The sequence below is a fragment of the Macadamia integrifolia genome, chromosome 4 (genome assembly GCF_013358625.1).
Source record: "Macadamia integrifolia cultivar HAES 741 chromosome 4, SCU_Mint_v3, whole genome shotgun sequence".
NCBI lineage: Eukaryota > Viridiplantae > Streptophyta > Magnoliopsida > Proteales > Proteaceae > Macadamia > Macadamia integrifolia.
In genome coordinates this window covers 5,455,477-5,480,814 of record NC_056560.1, presented here as the reverse complement: position 1 = coordinate 5,480,814, position 25,338 = coordinate 5,455,477, and the positions used below count along the sequence as shown (strand labels likewise).

General features: G+C 39.1%; 3 protein-coding genes and 1 pseudogene across 3 annotated transcripts; 1 reads left to right on the top strand and 3 right to left on the bottom strand.

Moving 5' to 3' along the window:
- The first annotated feature begins 83 nt into the window (after positions 1-83).
- LOC122076193 lies at positions 84-4,876 on the top strand (annotated as a pseudogene).
- Positions 4,877-6,908: 2,032 nt separating this feature from the next.
- On the bottom strand, positions 6,909-15,057 carry LOC122075483. The gene is made up of 5 exons (XM_042640521.1): positions 14,880-15,057; positions 13,645-13,712; positions 8,867-13,553; positions 8,494-8,548; positions 6,909-7,501 (listed from the first exon to the last, which is right to left on the bottom strand). Exons 1-5 carry the CDS (start codon positions 14,995-14,997, stop codon positions 7,351-7,353), a joined length of 5,079 nt encoding a protein of 1,692 aa, XP_042496455.1. The 5' UTR covers positions 14,998-15,057; the 3' UTR covers positions 6,909-7,350.
- Positions 15,058-16,413: 1,356 nt separating this feature from the next.
- Positions 16,414-21,022, bottom strand: LOC122077272 (very-long-chain 3-oxoacyl-CoA reductase 1-like). Its single transcript, XM_042643162.1, has 3 exons — positions 19,896-21,022; positions 19,326-19,395; positions 16,414-16,924 (listed from the first exon to the last, which is right to left on the bottom strand). Exons 1-3 carry the CDS (start codon positions 20,534-20,536, stop codon positions 16,670-16,672), a joined length of 966 nt encoding a protein of 321 aa, XP_042499096.1. The 5' UTR covers positions 20,537-21,022; the 3' UTR covers positions 16,414-16,669.
- Positions 21,023-23,432: 2,410 nt separating this feature from the next.
- Positions 23,433-25,338, bottom strand: LOC122075698 (very-long-chain 3-oxoacyl-CoA reductase 1-like). Its single transcript, XM_042640834.1, has 3 exons — positions 24,497-25,338; positions 24,289-24,358; positions 23,433-23,886 (listed from the first exon to the last, which is right to left on the bottom strand). Exons 1-3 carry the CDS (start codon positions 25,132-25,134, stop codon positions 23,632-23,634), a joined length of 963 nt encoding a protein of 320 aa, XP_042496768.1. The 5' UTR covers positions 25,135-25,338; the 3' UTR covers positions 23,433-23,631.

Genomic DNA, 25,338 nt, shown 5'->3' with positions numbered 1-25,338 from the left:
GGCCCACACAGTCGGAAAGTACCTTTGCTTCTAAAGCACGTAGACAGGCGAGAGTCTACGAATTCTTGGGCCTTTAGGGGGAAAACTGTAATCTTGTCTCTTGTTTAATCCGTATTGCTAAATTCATCTTTGTGGAGTCTGGAACGGTTATCTAACTGCACTGCCAGGCAGCCACTTTCCGGTGGCGTTTTTGGTTCTGAAATTTCTGCTAAGTTATTGATGTGACTGTAAAGATTGTTTGAGTCAACAGTCATCTTTAGATCTGAATTTTTAAATCTCTTTCTACGATTATGCATCTGTGTGTTCAGAACTTCAGATCCTTGAACTGGGTAACTGTGACTTGATTTTGAAGTGATTCTGAAATTCTAGGTAAGCAGTGATGGAGCCCCCCAGGGGGTTTTGGGCTTCCTTGTGGAGTTTTCTTCGGTTTTTGCCGTTCTTCATTGCACTTCTACTTCTGGGCATCGTTAAAGGTTGGTTTTTCCCTTATCTTTTCCGTTTTGATTTCCCTCATACTTCTTTCTTCGGTTGACATGCTTCCTCTTTTGTTTCTTTTCGAACTGGTAGTGTATTGTGTGTATAAAAGCACAGGTGCTTCAAATTAGAAGATTCTGCTTCTCTATACCAATTTTTACTTTGATTATTTTCAATTTTATGTCTCAAGAAGCTTCGGCTTTTGGATGAATTTTTGGTCCTCTGGTTTACTCTTGGTTCTTGGAAAAATAAAAATAAATAAACATTGTCGTTAGTTAGTTGTCCAGAGTAGGAAGAACAGTCTCTATAAGTAAACGATGCAAAATCCTTATTGATAATAAGTGACAGACTAGCATATTTGATTTCTAACTTTTCTTTCTGCAAATGCTATTTTCTGCCCATTGATTACTTTATCAAAATTAACCACCCCCCCCCCCCCCCCCCCCCCCCAAAAAAAAAAATTCTAAAAAATCTTAAAACAATTATTTCGTGTCCCCTGCAGGTGCTATTTTCTGCCCATTGATATGCCTTATCATTTCAATTGGGAACTCTGCAATCATTTTGGGTCTTTGGCCAGTCCACTGTATCTGGACTTATTATTGCATTGCACGGTAACACTTTGCTGGATATATGTTGTTTTCTTGTCCTGTTAGCTTTTTCTGCATTGTGGTGACCTCGTTGTTATGATCATTGTTTTCCAAGACAGAGCCAAAAAACTAGGGCCAGTTCTGAAGCTTGCTTTATTCATATGCATTTCTGTTCCCTTGATCTTGTGGCCATTGGTTGGCATTGTTGGAAGTATTCTGGTCGGTGCAGGATATGGGTTTCTTGTACCCCTGGCTGCCACCTTCGAAGCTGTTGGAGAAGGAAAGACTGATGATTTTCTCCACTGTATCATTGTATGCCATAATTTTCTATTCAACAATATCATTTCTAGTAATTATTAATTTCCTAGTGTTTTTAGTTTTGTTTTGTTCCCTCATGGAAATCTCCTTTCCTTTGACCTTATAGGATGGAACTTGGAGCTCTGTACAAAAAAGCTTTACTGTGGTCAGAGACTTTAGTGATGTATGTTTTCACTCCTATTTCTCAGTTATGGATGACCTTCGCCTTCAAGAACCCCCAAATGGGAAACCATATGAGATCAGGTTTCATATTTGTTTTGTCCTTTTGATACTGCCTTTATCTGCTCCTTGAATTCCATTGTCTTATCAAGTTGCTTACCCTAAAGTGAATCTCCATCATTGTTATATATGCATCGCATGTGAGGAAAACTTAAGTCATGCACCACAATTTTTCTAGATTTAATTGCCATTGGCCACTCTTAGGAGGTTGGATTTCAATGAATAACAATTAGGGATTCGGTGTGCAGACGTGCTTTCTATAGTTATATTTACCACGTCAAGGAAAAGGCTTCGAAGATGGTTGGAACTGAGAGAGATTATATCCCTGATCAGGCTTGAGCCTGTAAGTTGATTGAACATAATGCTTGATATCAGAACTCAATGTAGTTATCAGGAAATCTTCTTAAAGTCCCCTGTGGCAGGTAGTTGGTTCACCAAAGTTGTTCTTAAGCTGATAATTCTTCATCATAACAATTTTCACTAGCAACTAAAACATGAGGGATGAAAGAAACATGCAGTTTTGGTGGTAAGTGACATAGCGTGGGCATCAAAATGTACCCATTAAATCTATTGCCTTCTTCGGATCAATATGCAGCTGTCTTATCAGTCACTGTTAGCATGATGCGACCCAATAACATGTGGAGCTTTGTGTTTGAACTAACACTATCTATAAGCAAGACACTCCAATATAATTGGATATCTAGTTACATGTTCTCATGTTAATGATATTATCTTTGAGATTCCCCTCTTAAGCTATTTATTAACCAAAGAAGACAAACTATTGTCTTACAGAATTGCTGTTAAATATCATGCAGATTGCTCCATATTCCAGGTGCTTTATTAGCTGGAGTTCTTGGAATTATTGTTGACACGCCATTGGTCACGCTTATTGCCCTGTACAAAAGCCCTTACATGCTTTTCAAGGGATGGCACAGATTGTTTCATGATCTTGTAGGTCGGGAAGGACCTTTCTTGGAGACAATATGTGTGCCATTTGCAGGTCTTGTCATCCTACTTTGGCCATTGGCAGTTATCGGAGCTGTACTGGGTTCAATGGTATCAAGTGTCTTTTTAGGTGCTTATGCAGCTGTTGTTACTTACCAGGTCATATTCTTATGCTCAAAAGGCCATATGTGTATAATTTTGATGTTCAGTTGACTACATACTCACAGTTTTATTGCTTTGGGATTTGAAATGCAGGAGTCCTCTATGTGGTTCGGGCTCCGTTATATTATCTCATCCATATCCATTTATGATGAATATAGTAATGATGTTCTAGACACTCCTCCAGAAGGGTCCTGCTTTCCTAGGTGTTATTTTGTACCTTTTTTTTTTTTTTTTTTTTTTTTCTTCTTCAGTAAGTTTGGTGATGGAAAAACGTTGTGGTACATTGACTGAAATTTTTTACTTGTAGTTACTTGAAGGTTTATTTGTGGAATGTAAAAATCACGGGGAGCTTCTGGTTGCTGACGGACTGATAAGACCTGAAGATATAGAAAATGCTAAATCAAGCACAGGTTGCAGCAGAGTTGTAAGCGTTGGCTTACCAGCTTATTGCACTCTTCAGGCACTTCTACGTTCCGCCAAAGCTGACTGTGAGGGTATACTGCTAGGTAAGTGAAAGCTATTACCAGAACAAGGAAATTTTTGTTTGCTGAAGAAATTGCATAATTAGTACTATGCATGTGACCTAAGCCTCCATGTTATCTAGTCAGTTGGAAATAAGAGAATGTTATCTAGTCAGTTGGAAATAAGAGATGCTGCATTATTATAGTAAAAAAAATTTGGTAGCCTATCATAATGCGCTATTAGCTTCTCTAGAGATATATTTGAAGATAATACATGCAACTTAGCTACAGAAACACATGAATGAGAATAATTTGAAATAAAAAAAAATATAAAATCCTATATACAATCTTAGTCCTGAATCCCTTTTGCAGAGTTTGCTGTCTGACATTTTGTGTTTGTACTGGACTCCAGCACCCTTGCTTCTACCCATGTAATATAGCCTAATCCACTTCATATGTTTTTGCCCAAAAAAAAATCCTCTTCATATAGAGGAACCTGACAACATGCAAAAATCGTGTGTTGGATAAATACCAAGTACTTCATTTTTGTATTTCCCTTACTCCACTTCAAGTTGATTGTGAATCTGAAGATGTCAGAAGTATGGTATAACAACTATTTTGGAATTAGTGACTTGTAAACCAGGGGACTTGCAGCAAACTAACCTGTTAGCATCAACTGCAAGGGATTTGACCCTACGTTCCTACTGGTTCTTTGCATGAATGGCTGCTAAAGAAGGGTCTATGAGGTTGGCAATTTTGACCAACAAAGGTACCACAAAGATTATCTTAGTCCCTGTACAAAAAAGGGGTCTTGGTTTGTCAGGAACGTCCTCAGAATGATCAAAATCATCCGTAACACTGGTCACTGTGGAATCATGAGTTCCTCTTATTGTCTATTCTTTTACTTTCAAGTAGTAGCAAATAATTCTACGTCTTTACTCAAACACACATTAAAGGCTTACATATAATTATTGTAGGTGACAATGTGACCGAGATTACTACATCCAACAGACCAAAAGAATCTTTCTTTGATTGGTTCTTCAACCCCCTCTTGATTTTGAAAGACCAGATCAAAGCTGAGAATCTGTCAGAAGCTGAGGAGAACTACCTTTGCAAGTTGGTTTTGTTAAGTGGCCATCCAGATAGATTAAAATTTTTGGATCTAACACCCCCCGACACTGAGCAGAAACAAGCTGAACTTGATGCATTTGCCCGAAGGTAATAACTTGGATTTCTATAGAAAAACTGCTTTTACTTTTCATTTTGTAATGGTCTTGTATCTGTTCTGTTTTCCTCTGAAGGCTCCAAGGGATCACCAAGTCTGTGTCAAGGTACCCAACTTTTAGGCGCCGCTTTGATAGTCTTGTTCGATCTCTATCTCATGAGCTTGCAAAGAAGAATGGTGAAGGTCAGTCGGCCAATGGGTCTCAATCAAATTCAAGGTCAGTAAGTGGCTTGGTTCGGATGTTCAGCCAGAGGTCGTCTGGAAGTAGAACTGGCCATCAAGGGGCTGATAGGAATGGGGCAAAACTAATTGTTGGAAATCGTTTAGAACTTGCATGAGAGAGAAAGCTGGTTACTATTGTGTATATCTTCATTTTAAAATTCTTTTAACCTTCTCATTGAGATTCAATGTATGAAATTCAAAATAATTTAGGAAAAAAATAAAGTTTATGGCACTTCTCTCTGGCGTTGCTGCCTTGTTACGTATGAAACCGAGTAACCGACATCGCTACCTTCTTATGGAGAGCTTTTCTTTCCCATCAACTGAACTGAGCCTCGTCCCCATTAGGGTTTCCCTTCCAAGATGGGAATTTTTGAGGCGTATAAGGCCTTATGATTCAAAGCGTTCCTTACGCCACTATATTTTGCCTTGACAAGATTCTATTGGAGGTGAGGACTCGGGGATGTGTGATCCTATTCTTCAAAATAGGGCTCTTCTTGCAAAGGTGGCATGGCAGCTATGGGAGAATCCGGAATCCTTATGGGCAAAATTTGTCAAGGCAATTTATTTTCCCAAGTCTGATTTTCTTAGTGCTAATATTGGTAATAGCCCTTCATGGGGTTGGAGGAGCATTTTGGTGGGAAGGAAAGTTCTTCAAAGCGGTCTTCTTTGGCATATTAAAACCAGAATGAATGTTCAGATACGGAACACAAATTGGATTCCGTCGTCCCCATCTTTCAAACTTCAACACCTTCGGCCAGCTGGTTGTCCATTATCTATGGTGTGCGAATCGATAGACTAAGAAAATACAAATGGCGAACTGACCTTCTTGATCTCTACTTTCACTTCTCTGATAAACTAGAGATTTTGAAGATCAATCTTAGTCTATTTCCCAGGGCTGATCGACAAGTTTGGGGTGGAGCTCAGTCATGTATCTTCTCCATTAAAACTGCTTACCACCTTTTATCCAACCAGCGTGATAGTGAGTTGCTTTCTCATGCTTCTTCAAGACGACATGATTGGGAAGAGATCCCTTCCTTGGTTTGGAAAAAGATTTGGAATTGCAAGACCTATCCCAAGATCAAGAGTGTTATATGGAAGATGTGTGCTTAAGGAGTTGCTATAGGGGAGGGTCTTCTAAGAAAGCAAATTCCAATTGATCCTAGTTGCAAGAGATTTGGTGCGAGTGTGGAATCTAATGACCATATCCTCCTTGATTGTCCCTTTGCTCGAGCAACTTGGTTTGGATGTCATCTTTCTTTTATCATTCCTAATGATGAATCCGCTAAGATCTATCTGATTTTACAAGATTGGGACAAGCTCGAGTTTGCAAACAAGAAGATTAGAGTTGAAGCTCTAAGCTTGTTCTCCTTCGTATGTTGGTTCCTATGGCTGGCCAGAAATGACTTAGTCTTCAATCGCAAAGTGTGGACTCCAATAGAGGTCTTCTTGAAGGCTGAGCTAGCCTAGAGCGAGTTTTGGAATGTTATTGATCTTGAACCATTCAACCACCTTCTTTTGATGCTAATAGGGCGCCCCCTTGTCTGGTATGGAAATGTCCTCCATTTGATTGGATTAAATTAAATTGTGATGCTGTCCTGCCCTTATCTTCTGCAATGGGGGGCATTGGGTTTGTTGGCAAGACACACATGGGGAATCCAATTAGTGCTATCTCAGAGCCGGCTGTATTTGATCAAAGTCTCATTGGTGAAGCCTTAGCTGTGCGAGCTGATTTGTGTTCGGCAGTCAAGCAAAAGATCCAATATCTTATCGTTGAATCCGATAGTGCGAATCTTCTCAAGCATATTTTATCCACTGAGCATCCTGCTCCAAGCTCCATTGAGAGTATTATCTGTGATATCCACACTCTAGCAGATAAGATCCCAAGATGCTCTTCTTTTGTATTCCTAGGGTAGCTAATAACATAGCTAACGCCTTAGCCCGGAAGGCCGTGTCAATTGCATATAAGACATTGTGGCCGTTATCCACTCCTTGGCTGATTGATGCTTGTAATCAAAAGGCTTTGAGCTCCTCATGCTTTCCCATTCAATAAGATTTCTTATTACCAAAAAAAAAAAATTCAAGTTGCAAACCATCTGAGGATCAAAATTTATTTCAACATTTGTACTAGTCTTTTACTCTTTCCCCTTTTTCACCCAACCAACCTCTAGTACTCCTTGGATACAGGTTTTTTTGCTTTCTTTGGCTACATGTGCTATCTGATTCTAAAGGAAAGCATTTCTTTAGTTTTGAACTGTGATGCCTGTCATGTGGTGATAAATCGGTGGGTCAATGTAATAAGAGAATAACTAGAAGCATATGCCGTTTCAAACATTACAAAAATGCCATCAGAGGGAATTATTGATAAACATACAACAATAAATCTTGATGGGAGAACTTCAAACTCAAGACGATCTTACAGGTATGGATTCTGAAACTTCTAGGCAACGAAGAAACAAACTGCACATTTTTTTTCATATTATGAACATAAGATGCCACTTATGTATTTTTTGGTTTTATGCACCCAAAAAAAAGATGCCACTTATGCCATCCTGTTAACATTATACTCCTCTCAGCGAAGGAACAAAAATCAGCAGATGTTGGGTCAAAAATTTCCCCTGTAAAAGACGTGAGATGAACTTGGCAGTAAAACCTTGCTGAATGTATTGCTAGAAGCTAATGTTCACTGTGCATAAAGAGACTGCAAGAGCAAATTCTTCCAAAATAGCCACTAGGATGGTTATGGGTCGGCTAGGCCGTCCAGAACAAATTCAACAGGTTGGCTTTCATTGTCATTGAGTTGGGATTGAGAGGCTGTGAGCTTTGCCTTCTTATAGCTGCTTGAACTTCTAAGGATCATATCCAAGGTCATGTTCTTTGGACCTCCAGATCTGCTCAAACAAGAACAAACAGAAGTAAATCATTTTATCACAGAAATAAGTTATATTTATAAGAAAAAGGGAACAAAATTCCAAGTAAAGGAGATAAACAAACATAGATTGAATGCTCATGATAATTATTAGTCAGTTTTGGTATAGAAGATCATTAAGTTTGATCTAATGGGACCATTTGAAAGCATAATTATTAAAACTGGACCAGCAGTAAAACACAAAAAGCCCCATTTCCAGTTTTTTTTTTTAGTAGTTCAGGCAAAAAATGGGAAAAACCTAAAAAAAAATCACGAAATAAAAAATAGGGCAGTTAGGTGTTCCAGTTCAACCGCCGGTTCAGTTCGGTTTTAAGAACTATGGTGGGAAGGTGGGTCTTAAAGGTCATGCCTCACATGAACATGCATAAGTGTGGTAGACATGACCTTTTCCCTCATTAGACTCCCCCAATATGCTACAGGGGCCTTCCAGAGGTTCACTTCAAATTTCAAACTAATATATGAAATTTTTTTAGCGAATTCTAAAACTAAATTCTCATTATTCCTCACTCTTCAGTAAAGTAATTATCTGATTTTATTAACTCATGCATTCTGTAAGTAAATTTAATGCTTGCCAATATATGTTGAGGTGTCTTCCATCCCCAGGTTCGTTTTCCTGATCTTGAAAAGTTCACTGAGATAATGCACATCAATCCCAATTCTCAGATCGTGCCACACACTCAAGTAGTTAAGTGCATGTTCCCCCTGCACTTTACCTAATGAGCATTTATTCCTAAAATAAGCAAACTAGCTTTCCAATGTATTTACAGAATAACTTGTGCATAACATTCCTTCAAGTACACAAACTCAAGGAAGAAATTGGCAAGGGAAATGGCTAAGAGAAGGAAGTCAAGAGGCAGATCTAAAGGTATTGAACACCATCACAGGGGAAAGAAAAAGGTGAGGGGATTGGGTTAGAGAAGAAAACAAAAGGATTCCACAATAAATTCTACTTACTGTGAGTCCATGAGGTTGTCTCCACCATTTTCATTCCTTTTCCTGCTATACACAGCTGTGACATTTTTAACAGTCATTTAGATATATAAGACATTTACTCAAAACAGAAAATAAAATATCCGAGTAGAAAATGAGTTACTAATGTATATAATCAAGGAGATGAAGAGTGGAGAAACAGAAAAGAGAACTCAAAAAGCAAGCCTGTCTGAGAAATGAAAATCCAAAGGAGGGAAGCCAAAGTTTTATCCAGGTCTGGGAAGAGGAGGGGCAAGGTAGACCAAATCCTACTCACTGTTCTACCAGCAATCTATTGGTCACAAAAGTAAGTGTATATATGCATGTACAGAATTATTTATATAAATATATATGTTACCATTATGTGGTGAGTGGCTTGTTCCTTCCAAGTAGTCGGATGACAAAGAGGATGAACTATCCGAAGGTGTTTTGGTGCTGGTTTCTGAATTGTTTATTCCACCATCATCTTCAGAACTTTCACTACAACTGTCGTTAAAAATTGTACCTGAAGTAGCAAACAAGCTCCTCTCACGAATAGAATTGTTGAAAACTTCACCCGTTTTCTTACTTGAAGTTTTTCCTGCTGTGACAGGATTGTACTTGGACTGTGACTTAAGCTCTCTGCCTTTTATGTTTTTGAGAACTCCTACATCAGAGATTTCCCAGCTAGAGCCTGATGCATCCCAATCTACACTATTTTCTTTCTCAAAAGTATTATCCCCAGCTCTGAAGGGAACTCGGATTATAGATGAATGTACAGGACTACTGGTCCCAGAAGAATCAAGAATTTTGGTTCTTGAGGCTTCATGAGGAGTTGAATCACATTTTTCATGGTAACGAGAAGTTGGATATTTCACCCTATCTCCAGCAGTTGTTTTAGTCTTTCTGTTGGGAGTCTTAGGCATGGGTTCACCCTTTTTGGCCTTTGATATTGGTGATTGAAATTTTACTGGATCAGAGGAATCATCCCGAGGCTTCTCTTTGAACCCCTGGTTGTCATTTGAGTTGAAGGACTCCTGTAAACCAGGTGAGGTGCCTAAGGAATGCACATTATGCTTGTTTGTTGTCTTATTGGATGGCAGCTCTTTATCTGATCTCTCAATTTGAACACTCTTGGCACCGAGGTCTTTAACGGGGGCAACTTCATGTTTCCTCTGACTAGGCTCAAAGTTTTTAATGCAGCTGATCTTATCACTTTCAAACTTCGGCACTTCCATGTGGTCGTTACCTTTGTCAGTACAGCCACTTGCAAGTATATCATCTCTAATGTCAGCTTCATGACGTGGCCTATCTATGTTGCACACAAAAATATCTGATGGAGCTTCAGAAGGTTCATTGGTCCCAGGGATTGAACATGGCATGGAACAATTTATCCTACTCCCAATATCTTTCTCAGCTTCTGACATTGAATCAGTTAATTGTTTAGTAGGACCTTTTTTCCCCAACCTTGTTTTCTTTGCATTTTTAGACCCGATGCTTTTCCCTTTCTTTTCGTCAGATGGAAGTACAGGATCTACAGTGCTGACATCTCGCTTTTCTGCCATTGGATCTGGAAGATTCTTGGAAGAATTTTCAGTCTTTCTTGCCATCTTTTTTAATTTACAATCACTACCTTCTTCAGCCTCTTGGCTTTTGGTGATTTGAATTGGAGGCACAAAGTTTACCTCATTTTGACATGCATCAGGTTCCTTGCCAAGGTCTATTAATGGGGTATTTACACTTCCCACTTTTGAAACTCTTGCTTTTTCATTTCGAAACAAAGTGGCATGCTTTTCACTTGGATGATCACTAAAAGAAGCTTTGTTGAGCTCAGGATTTAACAGAGTGGCACCTCCAACACCATCAGCATCTTCTATGGCTACCGAGGAAGGTTGGTCAGAATCCCTGGATTTCTTTGACTTCTTTCTTCTTTTATCACCAGGATCCCTAGTTCCCGATATGACTGAGGACTGCAACAACTTGGAAGATATAACCACATCTTTGGAGTCCATCTCTGTTTTACCTAGACACAGAGACTTGAGCTTAGAAGTGGGTGCTTCTGATGGCGTTTGTTTAGGACCTTCATCCTGTAACAGTGCCTTCTCTTCCTTCTCAATTATACCAGCCTTGCCATCATCACGATCATTGATGTCACAGCAAAAATTCTCATGCGCCAAAGTTGTGCTATCCTTTTTGAGGTTACCAGGCTCAACAACCGCAGGGAGATTATTAAGTCCTTCCACACTGGCAGCTCGCTGTTTCTTTGACCTTTTTGATTTTCTTCCTTCAGATGCGTCTACATGGTCAGAAGCATCCCTTCTCTCCATATTGCTAGACCCCGGTTTACATTTAACATCAACAAAAGGACCAGCAGCACCAGTTTTCTCAGAAGCCAATGCTGTATCAAACTCTCCCCCCAAATTTACATGATTGTTTTCCAAAGCTACCTCAGAAGTCTTTTCCTTGGATTTCTTTGACTTCTTTCTTCTTTTATCACCAGGATCCCCAGTTCCCGATGTGACCGAGGACTGCAACAGCTTGGAAGATATAACTACATCTTTAGAGTCCGTCTCTGCTTTACCTAGACACATAGACTTGAGCTTAGAAGTGGGTGCTTCTGATGGCATTTGTTTAGGAACTTCATCCTGTAACAGTGCCTTCTCTTCCTTCTCAATTATACCAGCCTTGCCATCATCACCATCATTGATGTCACAGCAAAACTTCTCATGTGCCAAAGTTGTGCTATCCTTTCTGAGGTTACCAGGCTCAACAACCACAGGGAGATTATTAAGCCCTTCCACACTGGCAGTTCGATGTCTCTTTGACCTTTTTGATTTTCTTCCTTCAGATGCGTCTACATGGTCAGAAGCATCCCTTCTCTCCATATTGCCAGTCCCCGGTTTACATTTAACATCAACAAAAGGACCAGCAGCACCAGTTTTCTCAGAAGCCAATGCTGTATCAAACTCTCCCCCCAAATTTACATGATTGTTTTCCAAAGCTACCTCAGAAGTCTTTTCCTTGGATTTCTTTGACTTCTTTCTTCTTTTATCACCAGGATCCCCAGTTCCCAATATGACCGAGGACTGCAACAACTTGGAAGATATAACCACGCCTTTAGAGTCCGTCTCTGTTTTACCTAGACACATAGACTTGAGCTTAGAAGTGGGTGCTTCTGATGGCGTTTGTTTAGGAACATCATCCTGTAACAGTGCCTTCTCTTCCTTCTCAATTATACCAGCCCTGCCATCATCACCATCATTGATGTCACAGCAAAAATTCTCATGTGCCAAAGTTGTGCCATCCTTTTTGAGGTTACCAGGCTCAACGACCGTGGGGAGATTATTAAGTCCTTCCACACTGGCAGCTCGATGTTTCTTTGACCTTTTTGATTTTCTTCCTTCAGATGACTCTACATGATCAGAAGTACCCCTTCTCTCCATATTACTAGTCCCCGGTTTACATTTAACATCAACAAAAGGACCAGCAGCATCAGTTTTCTCGGGAGCTGATGCTGCATCAAACTCTCCCCCCAAATTTATATGATTGTTTTCCAAAGCTACCTTAGAAGTCTTTTCCCTTACATCATCATTGTTGTCACAGAAAACTTTCTCAGATACCAAAGGTGTATTATCCTTTTTGAGATTTCCAAGCTCAGCAACCCTGGGCAGATCAACTCCTTCCACACTGGCAACCTGATGTTTCTTCGACCTTTTCAATTTCCTTCCTCTGGATGCCTCTACATGGTCAGAGGTATCCGCTCTCTCCGTATTGCCAGGACCAGGTTTACACATTATGGATGCCTCAGAAGTCTTTTCCCTTACATCATCACCAACATTGTTGTCACAGCAAACATTCTTAGATGCTGACAAAGTTGTGTTATCCTTTGTGAGATTTCCAAGCTCAGCAAACCTGGGCAGATCAAGTCCTTCCACACGGGCAGCTTGATGTTTCTCTGACCTTTTCAATTTCCTTCCTCTGGATGCCTCCATGCTGTCAGAGGTATCCATTCTCTCCATATTGCTAGTACCAGGTTTACGCATATCAACATCAACAAAAGGATCAGCAGCATCATTTTTCTCAGGAGCCAATGCTGCATCAAACTCTTCCCCCAAATTTCTATGGATGTTTTCCAAAGCTACCTCAGAAGTCTCTCCCCTTACATCATCAACATTATTGTTGTCACAGCAAACAGTCTCATGCACCAAAGTTGTGCCATCCTTTATGAGGTTACCACACTCAGCAACCTCAGGCAGATCAAGTCCTTCCACACTGGCACCCTGATGTTTCTTTGACCTTTTTGATTCTTTTCGTCTGGTTGCCTCTATGTGGTCAGAGGTATCCCTTCCGTCCACCTTGCTAGTACCAGTTTTACCCATATCAAAACCAACAAAAGGATGAGCAGCATTAGTTTGTTTAGGAGCCAATGCTGCATCAATCTCTCCCCTCAAATCTCCATGGCTGTTTCCCAAGGCTACCTTAGAAGCCTCTTCCCATACATTTTTCCCAGAAGGGACTTCATAGTCTACTTGATCATAGGAACTTGATGGTTTCTTCTTCTTCTTGTTTTTCTTCTTATTGCCTGGACTAAGAAAAGGGTCATCTTCAGGTAGTCTAGCAGATAACCCCTCTAAATCAGCATTTTTAGGTTTCTTTTTGTCATCTGATGAGTTTTGAGGAAACAAATGATCATCTTTAAGAAGTCTAATAGATAACCTCTCCAAATTGGCATTTTCTAGTTTCTCTTTGTCATCTGATGAGCTTTGAGGAAATATATCCCTTGGCTGGCTGCTTCCAACTTCAGGAACTGGAGGAACATCTAAAATGGACACATCTTTAGAGGGACGATCAAGTAGAAGAGTATTTGTTTCAGACAAAAGGCCATCCCTGGTAAACACATGGCTTGGTAGGTCACTAGCCCCAGGCTCCAAGTGATATGGATTTTCCTTGCGCTCAACTTGACGAGAAGCATCAAATTGCAAAAACAATGTCTTCATAGACCCATTGAATACACTTTTAACAAGCATAGGATCTGATAGGTGATAAAAGCACCCTTTCCGTTTTATCTGCAAGATAATCCATCGATGCCTCTCTTACAAGAAGAAACAAAAATTCAAAGCATATTTCCAAAAATAAGAATAAAAAATAAAAGCATACCTTTAAAGCATTGACAATAATCTCACCAATGTTAGGAAAGCAATGAGGGTGTTCAATCATTATTTTATCTGCATGTCAAAAATAATGAAATTACAGAAATGCATGAAAACATTAAAAAAAAAATGACAATAATGCTATAAATATAAATTGAAGGCTAGAAAATGAAAATAACCAGGGAACAAATAGGAAAGCATGAGGATTGGAAAGAGGAAGGCAGCAACAATTACTAAATAAACATACTTGAATTCAATAAACCCAACTCAAATTCGGCGATTCAAATCAATTGTAAAGAACCCATTTAATCGGGCTGTGAGAACCAACTCGACACAACATGATGATGGTGTGGGCACAGAACGACCCTGTTCACCCCTCAAAACAGAGAGATTCAATTGACATGCACTCCAGGTTTAGAAAAAGAAAAAATCAAGCATTTGAACTATTCTCTCAGTTAGTCCCTGCAATGCACCAAGGGAATGGCTGGCTCTCAAAACGTCATTACAATAGGAAATAGCCATATGTGGACAATGCAAATTGTCAAAGCTCAAATTGACATAGGACGCCCTGAAGTGTTGCTTCTCCAGTGACAACAATATTCCTTTCATAGTTAAAATGCTAGCAGTGTATAAATCTTCAGTCATGCAAGGGCTTACACCCTAATGTTCCTCCATGCTGCAAATCACCTTTTGAGATTTTGAGAAGTCAAAATCCCATCCTCCATGAAGACAAAATCGAAGTTGTAAAAATTGATTTGGACATACATAATCACCTATTCGCATTGGTGCCATGAGTGCGTAATTGGAATTAGATAATAAATAGAACAAGAGATATCTAACAGGCTTTTAGATTCTCTTCTAGCTTCTAAAAAAATACTTTACAGTTAAGATTTATCCAATGTGATAAATATCCATATGCATGAAATGGGACGTTTCAGTCTTTTAAAAACATCACGAACTGATACCAAGACTTAGTAAACATTAACATTCTTCTCTCTCTGAAATAAGCAATAATAGGACATGGATAAGACGTCAAAACATCAGGAACAAGCTGTGAGGGACTGCAAATACGAAAAGGCCATCACCGAACTAAACGAAGAAGACGAAATTTATACTAAAAATTAGGTAAATTCTGAAGAAGAAGCGAGACAGAGAAGAACGAAAGTAAAGGATGATTAGAAAGAACAAAAGAAAGTGGGGAGCGGTCCAAGTGGAATTGAGATTTGAGAAGGTCGACAAAACCTTTGAGGTCGCGTACGGTATGCTGAACAGATACGATCAAGACGAGATGGGTATCAAGATTGCTGTCCAAGAACACAGTGTAAGAACCATTAGAGCCATCATCACTCGCTTTCGCCATTGAGGAGGAAGAGGAGGAATGGAGCAGCAGCTTGACAGAGACCCACCTTGCAGTCCTTGCCGCTACCGCTTTTCTTACAAGTAAGAATACGAATGGAATTCGAAGTTCTCTTTCACGTCTCGCAAAACCGACTCATTTAGTGGGCCAGCCGATCTAAATGGATCGGAGACTCGGCCGAGTGGAGAACCGATTCGATGCTAAAATATTAATTCAATTAGTATTACATTTATAGGGACTTTCAATATTTATCTACTGAGTTTATTTGGTCAATTTTGCTATTTTTTGTGGCAATCTGAGGGAAAAAATTTTATGTAAAAAGTGTTTGCAGATTCTGTCACTCCAAATCCTATGAAAATTACACCAATTTTGCTTTGATTACAAAGTGAAAGGATGCAAAACTTACATCAAAGTGTGTACATTCCTTGACTTCAAATTGTTCATTCTTGGATAGTTTTCAATCGGTGGCAATATTTGTGGGCAAGGTAGGCAGCTTTTAGATCTGTCTCAAATTTTAGGACCTTTGCATTTATTCTATGACCTTTTCAATTGTTCTTAATGGTAAAACTATTGGCCATATTATTCCTCCGGGGGGATTATTCCTTCAGGGGGATTCATTGAGGATATCCTGTCTCTCATTGTTTTTGTTATGTTATTAAGTTGTTACTAATATTGAATTAACCAAATGACGCAAATTCATCACCAAAATAGGCTTATTTTATTAGACATAAGTCTGGGGTTAGGTTCCATACATGTTGGGCTTCTGATCCCATTCGTTTTGAATGTTATGGGCCACTTTTATAGGTCTAAATTAGAGATATTAAGGTTGCATATGGGATTAACTAACTTGTTACCTTTTTCATTAATTACCTTTTTAGTTGGGTTTAATTGAAGTTATATTTATTTTCTTAGGAGTCAAGTCTATTAGTAATTAGGTTCATTTTTCAGCTAGTTTATAATTTTAGTTAGTTCCTAATTTCAGTTTTTAGTAAGCATTGTACTATGAGACTAAATTAAGGTTTCCTTTTAAAAAACCTTCTATTTTGTAATTCCCTCCCCAACAACATAATGAATAAAGAAGAGACGGCTCCTAAAACTTGAAACGATTTTGATAAACAAATTAATAGTTGTTGCTACTATCTTCTCCACGAAGAGTTGTATCGTGTTTGATCAAGACTGATGGAATTGGTGTTTGATCCAATTGACTCTCTACGGTGTGAAACCCGAGAGGTTTTTTCTCCTTTATTATCTTCTTCTTTGTTGTTCAAGGTGTTCAAGATCTGCAACTTCAACCTCAATCCATCACAGAAAACCATAATTCTGAGATCGATCTGTTTGTGGTTGTTCTTTGATAGTATCTTCCAGCTTTCGGATTAGGTTGACCTTGCCAATCCTAGTTCTACGTTACCAACCCAAAAGTTGAGCTATTAAATGAATAGATTCAATTGACATATGAAGTCATACAAGTTCCAAACATGGTCGAAGAAAGATTATTCTCCAACACTCCCCCCTCATATGTGATGCACTTCATGTGTGATCGTACAAGTAGCACTTGTGGTCCCTCAAAACTGAATAAATACATGCCTAGGGGATTGAATGTCTTCTTACCACATTTTCTCTTCTTGTAATACCCCCACAGCCCATCCAACCCCTACCAAACCAGAACAAAACAGAATCATGCCTTCTTCCTTGCATCCTTAAGCTGTCCCCTCTTCCGAATCTTGAGGTTAAATGAAAGTCGCCCATAGTCGAAAAGAGGATCCGGCACTAAGTGGAGTAAACCCCATAGTAAAGAATGTGGCCAATAGGGAGTGCAACGCGGTTCATAGCCTATCCAGCGCACAGCAGCTCGAGCATAACCATCTGTGGATGGTACAAAGAAGGAAGATTTTCTAATCGATGCCATCTTTGTCGCCACGTATAAGGGTACCTGAATAAGCAACCACATACTAGATCAAACACAAGGGAAAATTACAACATCTTATATTGAGTTAGATTTGATAATCATTTGGTTAGATCCACCCACCCAGAAAAATCACTAAATAAACCTAAGAACCAACTGGGGGCATTGTTTCAGTCCTTCAGGCTGGCTGAGTCAGAAAATTGTACAACATGAATCCAATGCAATCATTGACCAAATCCGTAACTTGGACCTGACAATAATACAAAATATAAACAAACAGAGGCCAGTAGGGAGAATTGAGACTTACTAGGGTGTTAGTTCTGACTACTGACTGGTTTCTGATTGCAGAAGGCAGAAATGAAGTCATTTTAGGATTTTCAACAAATTTTTGGTACTCAGATTTTCAATTCCCCATTGTATTCACATTCTTGTGATTACAGGAGACGAGTCCAATGTAGGTGAAGATCATATGCACAACAAATGCCATGGAAAAACAGAACAACATGGTTCATCACTGGTGGCACCCAAACTGTGAACTGTTTAGATTCAAAACGATACCGTGAAGATAATTGAAATTCCAGAGTAGAAAAGTTTATGGTATATAATTCACCCAAAAAAAGTTCATAACGTGAAGAAGTGGCACTAAAGGTCGCTGGAAGTCATAGTAATAGAAGCTCAAATTGTGAGGCTTTTCCACTAAGGACCAGGAGCAAGACATTACAGGGAAGAGAAACCAGAGAAGATTCTTGAAACAGCAAATAAAAGCCAGCAGCAATCACCAACAGATTGGACAATAAGAATTTTCACTTTCACAAGTTAATGAATCAATAGCTTTCAGAAGACTCATTGTTCAAACATCATGAAGAAAGGAACACAAAAAGAACCTTTAGGTAGGGATCATCAGAAGAGATCCAGGAAACAAAGACTAGAAGTGGACAACAGAATGAATCATAAAATACAAAACAGTTCAATTGGAAGCCGCAATCAATATCATGTCAACATCTCCAAAACATTGGACATTACTACGAAAGACAAGGGTCCCCCCCCCCCCCCCCGCGGGTGGAGGAGTGGGGATCCTTTTGACAAGGATCACAAAATACAGATCAGATAAGAAATCTAAAGAGCATTTTCATAACACACTGGAAGCCCCATCACCCGGAAAAAACCACAAGTTCTCATTTTAAGCCAAGGGTGGAACCAAGATTTGAAACCTTTCCTAGAGGAAATGCAAACAAATACGAGAAAGAAGCACAAGACGAAGCAACAAAGGAAGATAAATTAGTCTTTAATGAAACAAGACGTATAATAAATGGGTGGTAGCAGTCTAGAAGGACTCAAATACTAAATCCTAAATGTGTGTGTGTGATGCATAGGTTTGGCAAATATATTTCTTGGCTGCATGCTTGCACAGTGGAACTTATTACTTTGAGTAACACAAAAGATTTAAATTTAGAAGCTCACACCAACATGTAAAGACAGAAATGTTAAGAATAGAGCCCATACAAATAAAACTCTGGTTTATCCATATAAGGAAAAAGTCAGAACCTGGCCGATGCATGAAAGTTGGCAACTTCAACAGTGGGGCAAACAAGAGTCCCTAGTAGGCTTTTTTTTGCACTACATGATTTTAGCATTCAGTGTTTTCTATCAAGTATTAAAACCCAAATAAAAAGAATAAAATGTTTTAAAAACCAGAATCCAGAATGCGGGATGGGCCAGACTTATGAGACGTCTGGATAAATTGTCTTCACAGCATCAAATCATAAGGGCAAAAAATTTGAAGTATCCAGAACAAACCCCAGTGCAGCCTTGGCACATACACAACAGCTGGTGTATGCTCTGATCCATTAGAGTGACAAGATTCGGAACCTCCTTCAGTGATCCCAATCCAAACTCAAAAAATCCTAGATCTCTTACTTTTATCAAATTCTTTTGGCTGACCAGTAATAATTTAGATTATCAGAAGACTGTTAAATATAAAAGAAGGGGGAAAACCCAGTAATCAGATAGACAGGCTAGTCCTATAAATGAGATTTTCTGGTTACGCCCGTCTGGATCCATCAGCATTCTGGTTACGCCCGTTCTGATCGATCAGCACCAAAAGGGAATGGCAATAGCTTCCGTATTTCTTCTTATACAATCAGATGTCAAATTCAACCAGGCCTAGAGATATCTCAGAACACAATATTGATAATGAAGTCAAATTAACTTGAACTTGAGATCTCTTCTTAATATTTTTCTACCATGTGACCAGATCGAAATAGTTCTATCTTTAAGACTCCAAAAAATCTTTGCATAGTAAGCATTCAACTTAAGATCAGGGTAATCAGATCAACTAGTTAACTGGTCTCTAGAACACCATCAAACATATAGGAAGACATAAAAGGACATATCTGCCTGAGCCTAATTTCAGATACAAATTGAATACCTGACACTGCACATCAATTCCTCTATTCTTATACTCAACGTAAAGGCATCTTGAGAACTGATCGATGTACCTGAAGATACCACATAAAATTCCATTCAGTACAGCAAAGAAGAAAAAATGCAGAATCTATAAGATCTCCTCTCCAAAAACGCCGTTTCGTTTCAAAAACGAAAATTTCAGCTGTGTCAAAACGCAGTTTTTAAACGAAAAAATGTGTCTTAGTAAGTATAAACTAAAAAACGATTTTCACACTTTCCTAAAGTGCGAGCGGAATAGCAAGGGGGGAATAAAAAAGATGAGGGAAAAAAAAAAACAGGGTAACAAGTATTCCTACGTTTTGCATTTTAAATTTTAAAATAAGGATTTTATCCACAACAAATAAAGTCAACATCTCAGATCCTGTCATCAGGTATGCAAGTCCCTTTCCCCAATGCAAAGCTCAGCAGCACAAGCATAGCTGTAGCTGATCATTAGTTTTAGTTCCTTAAGAAACTCGCGGCAAAAAAAAGACCCAGAAGTTTCAGGAAATTAAAAAAGAAAAGAAAGAGGAAGAAGAAGAAGACGACTTACGCTTTCGTGGCAGCATAAACAGCATAAAGAGGATCAGAAGGTATGATAATGGCAGCGCCAGACCCGATATTGACGATGGCGCCTTTCTTCCTCTTAAGCATACCCGGCAGAAGTGCCTGCGTAACCTTGGTGGTGGCGTCAATGTTGATTTGAACCAGATTCTTTAAGAGCTCTTCATCTAACTCATGGAAGAACCTAGCGTAGGGGTAGGAAACGCCGACATTGTTTATCAGAATGCCAACATCTAGTCCTTCGATGGCTTCCTGAATCCGCCGGATCCCCTGAGAAAGGTCACCGGAGAAATCAACCACCACATTCTTGATCTTGATGTTCCCAAACTTAGCCCTGATAGCATCCGAGACATCCTTCAACTTGTCAGGATTGCGACCCACCAAGACCAAGTTGAGACCCTTTCGAGCCAATTGAAAGGCGAAACCCTTTCCAATACCGTCGGTGGGTGCCGTCACGAGAGCCCACGAACCATATTTCTCGAGATTCTTACCAGGTCGGAGGAAAGAAACGTAAACCCACCGAAGAAGGATGAAGGAGAATTTCGACAAACAGATGAAACCCAGAAGAGAGAGGAGAAGAACCCAAATGGGTTGAGCATTGAGCTGCTCCATAACAAAACAGAGCTCCATCTGTAGTGACTACTGAACCGTCTCTTTCTGGATCTGGATCTGCAATTAAATGGGGTTGTGTTCGGAAGAAGGGGTTTAAATAAGAAAGAATTGAGAAAGAAAAGGTGGTCCCAGAAAGGCAGAAATAATCTAATCTGGTTTGTTGCAGTTAGATGGGATTTGTTCAAGTTAGCTACGACTCCACAGAGAAGAGCCTAACTGAACGGATTTTTGGAATTTTAACTGGGGAGGGAACAGAGGAGTAGAAGGAACGGATTGGCATGCATCAAATCCATGACCATCTAAAAGGGTTAAAACTTGAACATCAACAATTAAACAGGTAGGTGGTTGTTGAACTGCCGAGCTAATTAGTGCCGCCGAATGAGTGAGACCTCCAAAACTGCTCCTTTATTTCAGGACTTGCCATTGCTCTTTCTTGTTCCTTGCAATGCCACTGTCATGGTCTCTCACCATGGTTTCAGAAATCGGATCAAAATTTCAGACCGGAATTAATTGATCCCGATTCCAATTTAAGTCGATTCCTATAACCAATTTCTTTACATATTTTTCCAAATTCTAGGATTCCAGTCGTTTTCGATTTGATTTGAACTTTTCTTTTCTAGAATCCTTTTTTTTTCTTTTTTTTATTCTCTAGCTACAAACACAACCTTATCGTTTAAGACCATGTTCCAAAGTCCAACCTTGGTTAAGCGGTCTTTACCAAAAAAAAAAAAAAAAAACCTTGGTTAGGCGGTCACTTGTGAAATTAATAAGCTGCGTGAATGTCTGTTACAGTTTTAAAATTTTTGAATGGATGTCAGTTTGCTGTCAGATCACGTGGACCCTACGCTAGTGCGGCTCTGTACCTGAACGTGGGGCGGCCTTTTTTTTTTTTTAATGAAAACGTATGAAATTGAAGTAAGTCATTCCTTTGGTCATCCTCCTTAAAACCAAAATAAAAAATGCCGGGAATATGTCTTCAAGATAGTTTAGGGCCTTGGGCATTCTCAAATAACCGAAAGCTAGATTTTTTTTTTTTGTTGAAAAAGCTAGAGGCAAAAGTAGCAAATCTATTATATAGATTATCAAGAATCACTTACGTCAACCTTTCCCCAAAATGTTCACCACCAGGTGACCTGACCTGTCACTTAAAAGGATTTCATAATTGGCAAAATAGATTCTTTAGATTTCTTTATGGATCGAGTTTTCCTAAAGTCACTCTACCATTTTTCAGCATGGTTAATTACAATAAAAGTCGGGGGAGAGAAATGAAGAACGATGGTGTTACATACTTACATCTAGATTGTCTAGATTGCTTCATCATTTAACCACTAATAAAGAAAAATGTCAGTCATTTATCAAATAGCATGGGGTTAATGAGAGCACTACTAAGAACATCAATTGATGCAAGATTTTTACTATTCATAATGAGTGAGTGGTCATCTTTTCCAATCATTCCCAAACATAGGGGCACCAATTAGGGTTTTTTTTTTTTTGTCACTATTAGTTCTTGTTATGATAAAATATGCAACTATCGGGGGCGTACCACACAAATCAAATAAGGCAAGGGGTAGCAAGCGCAATCACGGAAGGTACCAATGCAAACTCATATGAACGGTCTAGTTTCAGTCGACCTATATATTCGATTAACAGCTGACGCCTAAGTCAGAAACAACTTGACCGATTGAGTTATTAAAGAGGATCAATTACCGAGTGGTTGATCAACACCAACATGTGGAAGGCAATGTGGATGGCCCACCACAAGGTATCTAAACAACTAATAGCTCGAGCAACTAATCCTCTTCAAGCAACACTCCTAAAAATGTAATCAAAACTCCAAAGAATGGAAAAAAAATTTTAAATAAATAAATCTTCGACCTCATGAGCATCTTGTCGATCTCACTAGTCGGATCATCAGTTCCCTTGCATCAAGCACGATGGTCTGTTACATTTCTCACTTCTTCAAACAGAGTTGCAAGTAATATCATTTCTCTACCACTCTCTAGCCATGTATTTCTATTCTTCTCTTTATTTGTCTCTGCTTCTCATATCAGGAATGTGTTGATTTATAACCCTTTTGGTATCATTTTTACTTTTCTAACTTTTGTTCACAAAAACCATTTTAATTGCATTTGGTATCATTTATAGAGCTTGTTTCTATTTGAAAAAAAAAAAAATTTTGACAAAACACAAAAACTAGGGCTAAAATTGATTTTCATTTATTTTTGCACTGAGTTTTAATAAACACGTACTTAAAGTCCCAATATAAAGAGATAAAATATCCATTTGCTTTGTAATTAGAAATCCAAGCCCTTTTTCCCCCTATTCTTTAGTTTAAAGTGAAGAAAGAGAGTTATAAGGAAGATAGGTGAAGGGAAGATCTTTCACCAATTTCTTCAAAAAGCCATTTTACACGTAGGGATACCAAACTATTTCTCACAAAAACCATTTTTGTCAAGTAATTATTAAATCATTTTTATGTTTTGATAAAAAATAATTTTTATAAATAATTTTTTGTTAATAAATAAAAATAAAAAAGAATAATGATACCAAAGAGGACTTAAAATGATATTAGAATTTAATCATGTATGGAATAAGTCACCCATCTGTACAATTTTAGCCAGATTTGTGCTAGCTCAATTATTAACCAGCAACCCATTGACTGTAATTTTCCATGCCTACACTATGGAACCCAGACTCCCAAAACAGGCGGTCATGATGCAAGTATTGAAATTGGTGTGGGTTGATTGGGCCTGATCAAAACCGACTGTGATCAAAATTGATTTACACCCCCATTTGTGCCATGTTCTTCTCATTCACTGGCTTTTAAGGATGAATTATATCCGAATCCCAACAACTATCATATTTTCATATCAAAACTAATGATCCGATCCCAAAAATCCTAAAATCAGCATTACAAAAACAGTCAAAATCCAAACCAAGTTCAATCATGGCTAATTCCACCAATCCGATTCCAATTTCCGAAACAAAGCTAAGGATTTTTTTTTCCAGAGAAGTTCTATATTAAGACACTTATAAAAGAAACAAATATACTGAAATATGATTTAAAAGATGGATCTCTGCAACTTTACTCATCTTAGCTGCATGGCCTTGTTCTACTGCTTCTTCATGGAATCCCGAATTTGTCCCTTCTTACGCATGTCGAGAAAGTATCGGAAAATTAACCAATCGACCAAAGCCTCAGGTAACGCATGAATCACAGCCGTCTGTATAGAATGTGGCCAATACGGCACACATGTATGATCATACCCAATCCATCTTAGGCTCGCCTTACTGTACTCCTCCGGTGATGGCGTGAACAAGTTAGTTCTCCTTATCTTTGACATCTTCGTTGCCACAAGTAGAGGAACCTGAGGATTCCATAAAGGGTTCATTAATTAAAAATAAATAAATTGGTCAGAATTAGTCCCAAGAACCCTAGAATCACTGAGTTTTTATCTGAATCATCCAATTGGAAATCGCCGGAAATTGGTAAAAATGGCCGGAACCGATAAGAATCCACAGTGGGATTCCGATTCTTAGAACCATACATGGAATTGATCGGTACCAACAGTTCTAAGATGCCATGGTGGCTTCAATTAGTATAAAATTTACAGAGAATGTCTGTGTCATAATGACTTCCTCTGGTCCTACCTTTCTTCCCCATAAATGCTTCTCCTCAAATAGAGGAGAACTTAATAGATTATAGAACCCTATTCTTAATTCTCTTTGTACTAGGCTATAATGGATTCTGAAGTTTCTGTGGAGCATACCTGGCACTGCACATCAATCCCATGCAATTTGCAGTCCACATGAAGGCATCTTGAAAAGTGATGGACGTACCTGCAAAACCAGCATAAACAAGTAAGGAGAATATTAATCAGAACGCAGTACTGAAGAAGGAGAAGCAGCGAGGGCATTAATTAGGGTTTAGGGGCTTTAACCATTAGATCCCCAATTAAAGATGAAGAGAAGGCTTACGCTTTGGTGGCTGCATAAACAGAGACAAGCGGATACGAAGGTGTGGCAGTGACCGAACCCGACCCTATATTGACAATTGCACCTCTCTTTCTTTGAATCATCCCAGGAAGAACAACCTTGATAATCCTATTAATGGCTTCCACGTTGACCTGAATCATATCCTCAAGCAATTCTTTATCCACTTCATGGAAGAACCTCGCGTAAGGGTAAGCAACCCCTGCGCAGTTCACCAGAACACCAACATCCAACCCTTCGATGGCTTTCCCAATCCGTTCGACGCCCTCCGATAGGTTACCGGCCAAATCAATGACAACATTCCTGATCTGGGTTCCACCGTACCTGGCTTTAATGGCATCCGAAACATCTTTAAGCTTCTTAGGATTGCGACCCACCAACACCAAATTAAGGTGTTTCCGGGCCAACTCGAAGGCCAAGCTCTTTCCAATGCCGTCGGTAGGTCCCGTCACGAGTGCCCAAGAACCGTATTTCTTGAGATCCTTTGCAGGTCTGACGAAGTAGACGTAAACCCATATGAGGGAAGCTATGGCGGATTTGAGCACCAGCAGGAAACCCAGAATCAATGGAACCAAAACCCAAAAGGGTTGAGCTTTGATCTGCTCCCAGATACAGAGCTCCATCTTTCTTCCTGTCAGGAATCAGGATTATGTGGGATTCGACACTGGAATGGAGACTGAAGAAGCACCAGATAAAATAGCAAAGTATACTTCTGAGATTCCGATTTCCGCATTTACCTCCATGGTCTCTTAATTACTATTGTTTCTTAATGGCCTCAGACTACAAAAATCGTGAAGTCAAGGAGTGGTAATTGGTCAACTCGTCTT

Coding starts and splice junctions, on each gene's coding strand:
- LOC122075483 (XM_042640521.1), bottom strand. CDS start 14,997: ATGGCGAAAGCGAGTGATGATGGCTCTAATGGTTCTTACACTGTGTTC. Junction 13,554..13,644: donor TTATTGTCAATGCTTTAAAG/GTATGCTTTTAT, acceptor ATTATCTTGCAG/ATAAAACGGAAAGGGTGCTT. Junction 7,502..8,493: donor GACAACCTCATGGACTCACA/GTAAGTAGAATT, acceptor TTGTTTGAGCAG/ATCTGGAGGTCCAAAGAACA.
- LOC122077272 (XM_042643162.1), bottom strand. CDS start 20,536: ATGGAGCTCTGTTTTGTTATGGAGCAGCTCAATGCTCAACCCATTTGG. Junction 19,396..19,895: donor GTTTATGCTGCCACGAAAGC/GTAAGTCGTCTT, acceptor TGGTATCTTCAG/GTACATCGATCAGTTCTCAA. Junction 16,925..19,325: donor GAATTGATGTGCAGTGTCAG/GTATTCAATTTG, acceptor TTGCTTATTCAG/GTACCCTTATACGTGGCGAC.
- LOC122075698 (XM_042640834.1), bottom strand. CDS start 25,134: ATGGAGCTCTGTATCTGGGAGCAGATCAAAGCTCAACCCTTTTGGGTT. Junction 24,359..24,496: donor GTTTATGCAGCCACCAAAGC/GTAAGCCTTCTC, acceptor CTGGTTTTGCAG/GTACGTCCATCACTTTTCAA. Junction 23,887..24,288: donor GGATTGATGTGCAGTGCCAG/GTATGCTCCACA, acceptor TGGAATCCTCAG/GTTCCTCTACTTGTGGCAAC.